This window comes from Fundulus heteroclitus, chromosome 18, assembly GCF_011125445.2.
Source record: "Fundulus heteroclitus isolate FHET01 chromosome 18, MU-UCD_Fhet_4.1, whole genome shotgun sequence".
Classification (NCBI taxonomy): Eukaryota; Metazoa; Chordata; class Actinopteri; order Cyprinodontiformes; family Fundulidae; genus Fundulus; species Fundulus heteroclitus.
In genome coordinates, this window is record NC_046378.1 from 24,028,172 (window position 1) to 24,035,252 (window position 7,081).

At 38.8% G+C, this 7,081-nt stretch overlaps 1 protein-coding gene across 1 annotated transcript; it reads right to left on the reverse strand.

Annotated features, from left to right (window-relative positions):
• Positions 1-921: 921 nt before the first annotated feature.
• Positions 922-3,947, reverse strand: LOC118566767 (interleukin-12 subunit alpha-like). Its single transcript, XM_036150156.1, has 7 exons — positions 3,939-3,947; positions 2,871-3,143; positions 2,663-2,752; positions 1,955-1,996; positions 1,712-1,855; positions 1,562-1,603; positions 922-1,373 (listed from the first exon to the last, which is right to left on the reverse strand). Exons 1-7 carry the CDS (start codon positions 3,945-3,947, stop codon positions 1,236-1,238), a joined length of 738 nt encoding a protein of 245 aa, XP_036006049.1. The 3' UTR covers positions 922-1,235.
• Positions 3,948-7,081: the final 3,134 nt, after the last annotated feature.

Below are 7,081 nucleotides of genomic sequence, written 5' to 3' on the forward strand. Positions count from 1 at the left end.
AGGATTTCTGTTCTGATCGACTGAGCACTCTCTATTAACTTTGTCTGCAAGATGAATTCCTGTGTTCACAAACACATAATGTGCAGAACTGGAGTGCTAAACATTATCAGTTTGGCTGGTAATTAACCAATCAGTAGGATATCGTGTTGCAAAGCCAAGAAAATGTGGATTCTGTAATTTCTGGAAGTTTCACTCTTTAGGCTGAAGAGACACCAAAAATGTCAACAAACCATCTCTGTAGATAAAATATCTATCTCAAGACTGGGGCTTTTCCACATTCAGGGTTTCAAACATTTGATGTAATTGGCCAGTTTCAATGTTTGTGACTTTGGAAACAGTGAGTTTCTGCATTCCGTCTTTCCCGCATTATTTACCTTCCTGTTTTTTTGTTTTGTTTGTTTGTTTGTTTTGCGTCTGATTTGTATAACAGTTGAAGGCTTGCTGAATAATTATTACCCCAGACATTTATACAATAAGGGAGAAAGTGTGGCACAATTTAATTACACAGCATGTTCATTACTCTGTGGTCCATAATAGTTTCCAGCAGGTTTTGTGGTCTAGTATTCCACTCAGAAATCTGTTTTATATACTTGTAGAGTATGTATTGGTGAAATTTTGCATATTGTAGGCAAAATGAGGACAAATATAAATGGGCAAATAATTTTTCATAGTACTGCAGACATTAAAATGAGCCAAGGAACCGGAGAATTTTGTGTCTGGAAAAGTCTGGAGTTAAAAACAGGTGGGAATTTCTTATTTTTAAATGTACATATCAGATTATATGTTTTCTGTGTATCTAAAGCAACAGCCTCACAAAACACCGCTTTGGATTTTGCTGAGAAAAACACGTTTATTATAAATAAGAACAAATAACATCACAGGCCATCAAATAAATATTATTATTCAATAAATAAATATCAAATAAATAAATAAATAAATAAATATCCATTATAGTGGGATACATTCAAATACTGAAACAGGCCAACGTGACCTTTACTTTTGACCAACCTTAAAAAAAGATTGACGGACCTTTTGCTCTCACAAAGAGAAGAGGGTCCACACAGCTAGCTTATGCCTGAGCAGCTTTGTTTGGTGTGAAGCACCACATTTTAAATAGCTTCCAAGGGTAGTGAACGACTGTTACGGATTTGCTGTGGTAAATCTTGATGAGGGGGGGAAATACTGCGATATTGACAGTGATGTTGATGGTGATGTTGTTGAAGCTCCGGTTGGGTTTACTTCCTGTGCTCCCCGGAGGAGATGTAGCCCATGGCCCGGTTGATGGTGATGGCGCGGACATGGAAGCCTCTCATCATCTTGCACATCTTCTGTCGGTTTGCGTAGGAGTTGTTTTTCCACAGGTTGGCTGCGTCCTTAAATGCAGCACAGGTAGAATCGTGAATCGTGATCATTTTTAACGACAGTAATTTCCTCAGAAATGATAATCAAACAACAAAACAAAACAAAAAACGATTCCTTACAAGGATCGGGGAAACAAAACCCTGACCAAAAACGGTGGTGTAAATAGGGAACAAAGACAAAAGCAGGACTTGAAAATTACCTCAAAGGAGTATTGCCCTTCATTTGCCACCGAGGAGCAATTCTGTCCAAACCAAGAAAAAGGATTTTGTCATGCAAGGTCCAAATTTCCCCACAGATTTCCTGAACATCACATGTTTCTCTCACTACACGCCCTACAATTTTTCCTCACCTTCCTCAGGTTCTGAATGATTCCCAGAGTTGGTCTCAGAAGTGGAACTTCCTTCTCAGGCATGTGGAGTGGGGACTCGAGGTAGGATTCCAAAGCAGCATCATAGTAGGCCAAATCCTTCATGATGTTCGTCACACACTCACTCTGCCAGGGCAAAAACCAAAGACAGAAAACGTGACTCACCTTTACTTTACTGTGTCCAAACAAATGACAGTTGGAAATCAAATTGCAGCACCGACATACCTCGCTGAAGGACGAATTGACCAGTATCGCACAGCCGGAGTTCTGCGGGGAAAGTACACACATGAGGTATTTGCTGTTGTTTTGGTGGCGTTTGCATTTCTGGTCATAACAGATACCACAGTTAATCAAATGAAACTGTAAGCCGAGCTCACAGTTTCATTTTCTGTCCTTATTTTAAAGCAATACCACTGAAAATCGTTTAAGACATAATTGATTCTGACAAAAAAACTGTCTTCTTTTTTTCGACATTTTTTTACCAGATATTTTCAAGTAACACATGGTTACTTTTCTGTTTTATTGTTTAGTAAATTGTATAGGCTCTTTTATTAACACCTTAAAAGTGTGTTTTACGGTTCTTTTAAATAGAAAATGTACAAGCCTGTGGCAGGATTTACGTCCAGGGCAAATGCTACCTTCTAACCCTGATCATCTTATCTATCTATCTATCTATCTATCTATCTATCTATCTATCTATCTATCTATCTATCTATCTATCTATCTATCTATCTATCTATCTATCTATCTATCTATCTATCTATCTATCTATCTATCTATCTATCTATCTATCTATCTATCTGTCTGTCTGTCTGTCTGTCTGTCTGTCTGTATATATATATATATATATATATATATATATATATATATATATATATATATATATATATATATATATATATATATATATATATATACAGTTCATGTTTTTACCTGAGGTGAAGTGGGTGCGCAGGCCTGCACTGTTTCAGGGCTCCTCACTGTCACTTCCATGGATTTCATCAAGCGATAACACATAAATTCCTGCAACACAAACATGGACATTTTCTTTTTGGTCATTTTTTTTTTGTCCTAGAGGAAATGTTTATGAGCATTACATAGACGGTATAAAAAAAGAAGAAGATTATTTACGTTAACTCACACTTTTAAGAAGGTCCTTGATGTTCAGCAGGAGGTTCTTGAAGAGCGACGCGCACTGTGCGCTCTTGTCTGCGCTCCCCGGCAGCGGCAGCGCCACAGATGTGCGCCAGTTCAGGGCGAGCAGCTGCAGCAGCAGCAGCGTCGCGCAGCTGGAGAAGCCTGCAGGAGAACCACAAACGTCAGCACACGCTTCTACAAAAGACGCCTCCGACACCCTCCCAGCTGTCAGCCGAAAAGGAACAATAAAACCTCTTATTTGATCACTTGATTCACACTAACTTACAGAGATGAACGAGTCGCATTTTTTTTTTGTCTGATGGAGATCTGTTATAGCACTTGGTGAAACGGTAACACTACTATTCTGCGTCCATCTCTGGGTTTTATACAAGTAAGCGGGGGATTCCCATGCAAGGCGAAAAACACTGAAACGTAATGTCGTAAATTCCACTTTCTTGGTCGCACTCCTTGTAAATCCACCTGTCAATAAATGTCAAAAGAGATTTAATATATAGAGTGTTACAACTCTGACCGCACTCTAATTAGCAGGCGTGCGGGGATGAAGGAAAGGCAGGTCCAAAGGACATCTCACGCACGCGACACGACAGTTCTTTATGTAAAATGATAAAAGTGTAAAAACAGACATTAAAACACATATACAAAAAACAAAGGTTGCAGTGCTCGTTGGTAGATCGCTGATAGGCAGCAGTAAATAAAATGACTTCAGTCTTGAAACGACTGATGCAATCAGGGAGCTTGTTCCACAGTGGAGAAGCAAAACTCTGCCTCGCCGTGTTTGGTTCTAACTCAGGGTACCAACGACCTCAGGGGTTCTGGTTGTTTCAGAGTGGACTTGGAGACCTGAGATGTATTTTGTTCCTAGGACCATGATCCAGGGATCAACGAAGAGTCTTCACTCTGAACTCAAAGCAAAATATAGCAGCAGCCATTCAACCAGGGAGGGACCTGGGTCGCACTTCTAATTAGAGACACATTAAATCGCTGCAACTAATTGTTCTAATTGTGACGCGATCTCTTGTGCGGTAATTGGAAAGTCTGCCTAGACCCACACCGCGGTCATCGGCGCTATGAGTAATGCAACACGGTAAAAATCCACGATGCCAGGAAAAGTTAGGTGGGATAACTTTGATAGTGAAATGAATCAGAGTAACAATAACTGCATCAAGGTTCCAGCTGGGGTCAGCCGAGGTCTGCGTGGGCCCCACCAAAGCAGGAGGGAACCGTTATCATTATTTGCTCATTTCAAAGATGTCAAAATCGGGAACGGAAATCGATGAGCAAACCAAATGGTTAATAGAGATCAAAAAAAAAAAAATGTCCCGTTTTAGCAGCATGTTCTCACCTCACGCACCCCTGTAGATTATGACGTAGTACACAAATCATCTCACACTTGTTTTTAACAGCAGGACTTATTTAATAAACATGGAACTAATCAGACAGAACAAATAATAAATTCATTAATTAATTCGTCTTGGAATGGTGCTTTACATATCTGAAAAAGTGTTGAAATAAAAAAATAATAATAAAAAAAAATCCATCCATGATGGGGAGTTATATCCAGGACGGAAATCCAGCATCTTTCTCCCCAAACTTGTTCTGGAGAATTCCCAGGCTTTCCTAGAAGACGTCAGAGGGGAGCAACAGGCTCCTTAATTACGTCTTCTCAGAGATGGCCAGATGGGGGAGCCAACAATAACCTGACAGGGATTTTCCATCAAGGCGGTTCCAGTGCTTTGTAATACAGACTAAAGATAAACGTGATTAAAAAGTATTTAAAACTTTTTTGCCAATATATTTATCCCTACATACAATCAGACAAACAAATACAGCTTTAAATAAAAAAAAAAACAACTCGCTGTCAGACGCTATTTTAGTTCAGTATCAAAAGGTTCACTTCCAAAACAGCAATTATTAAAATACACATTGTAAACTTCTTAATTACACACACATCTATCTATCTATCTATCTATCTATCTATCTATCTATCTATCTATCTATCTATCTATCTATCTAGCTTATAAGACTGTAATTGTTTTGTGAACAATCAACAACAACTATAATTGCACCCAGCTGTACCTCTAAACTTTCAGCTCATACAAGGAGAAGACTGATCACAGCTGCAGCCAAGAGGCCCAAGATCATTCTGGATGAACTGCAGAGATCTACAGCTGAGGTGTGAGACTCTATCCATAGGACAACAATCAGTAAACTGCACAAATATGGCCTTTATGGAAGAGTGGCAAGAAGAAAGCCATTTCTTAAAGATATCCATAAAAAGTCTCATTTAATGTTTTCCACAAGCCATCTGGGAGACATGTGGAAGAAGGTGCTCTGGTCACATGAAACCAAAATCAAACTTTTTGGCAACAATGCAAAACGTTATGATTGGTGTAAAAGCAACACGGTGTGGGCCTGCTTTTCTTCAACAGGGACAGAGAAGATGATTAAAATTGATGGGAATATGAATGGAGCTTAATACAGGACCATTCTGGAAGAAAACCTGTTGGAGTCTACAAAAGACCTGTGACTGGGACGAAGATTTATCTTCCACCAAGACAATGATCCAAAACATAAAGCAAAATCAGCTATGGAATGGTTCACAAATAAACATATCCAGATGTTAGAATGGCCAAGTTTAAGTCCAGACCTGAATCCAATCGAGAATCTGTGGAAAGAACTGAAAACTGTGGTTCACAAACGCTCTGCATCCAACCTCACTGAGCTCGAGCGGTTTTGAAAGGAGGAATTTTTTGCCATCAGACTGTTGAACTGCTGAAGTATAAAATGGACTGTGTACCACACTCGCTGATTTGCACATGTGTATCGTATCCTTATCCAGCATTATAAATGCTGCTCAACTCTTAGTCTCCAATATCACTGCTGCACTTTATCCGGAATTACTACATAATTGTTTACAATGCAACTGTTGAATCACTCCTGCACTTTATTGGAAAGTTACTGCATGTTCACATTTGTTTACATTTCAACTGCCTACTGTTCACTGCTGCACTTTACCCGGAAGTCAATTGGAACTTATCCTGTAACTGAACTGCGATTTATTACTGCATTTTTATCCTGTACTGTAATTCACTGCAAGGAATCCTGTAGAGTTACTGCAATTTTTTTGAGCTGTATGAAAACGAAATTTCGTTCTGTATGCACTCTGTGCATACAAAATGACAATAAAGAAGGTCTAAGTCTAAGTCTAAGGAATGGGTAAAAATTTCAGTCTCTCGATGTGCAACACTGATAGAGGCATACCCCAAGCGACTTGCAGCTGAAAAGGAGTTCTACAAAGTATTAACTAAAGGGGGATGGATAATTTTGCATGCCCAATTTTTCAGTTTTTTATTTGTTAAAAGAGTTTGAAATATCCAATACATTTCGTTCCACTTCATGATTTTGTCCCACTTGTTGTTGTTAATTCTTCAAAAAGAAATTACTTTTATATCTTTATTTTATGAAGCCTGAAATGTGGCAAAAGGTCGAAAAGTTTTAGGGGCGGAATACTTTCGCAAGGCACTGTCTATATATATATATATATATATATATATATATATATATATATATATATATATATATATATATATATATATATATATATATATGAAAATTAGACTTGGGTGGCTCTCTTCACACATGTTTCCGTTCTGTGTCACACACCGTATTTGAAGGGAAGTGCATTTCTTTGAAACTGTAGCAGTAGCTGTGTGGCTGCAGGAGTTTCCTGCTCTTTGTGCACATTGACCACAGCACCGTCAAAAAACGAAACTCACTGTCCCTGTGCGAGTTACAGAATTGGTTCAGGAGTATGTCCCACCAGGAGATACCGGGTTACCTGAGAAATCTTTTTTTATTCAGCTTAAAACATTCAACTCTTAGTCATAGAGTCGTCTCGTTATGTCTTTGCCCCTCACCACACGTGAACCTTATTATTAGTTCTCTGCTCACTGCTTGTCATTTTGTTGAAAGAAAATTTCCTGATTATGACTTTAAAGGGGTTGCCCAAATTAATTTGCAGTCCCCTTAAGATGACAAAGATGAAAAAAACAGGCTACCTCAAGAAATGACATGATGAAGCAAGTTGAAAATAGCAGCTGAGTCACAGTACGCAAGATTACACTTCCTACGCTTCTTAGAAAGAGGAAGCATCTTAGCTCGGCTGATTAGGGAATGAACTGCACAAGCCAACAA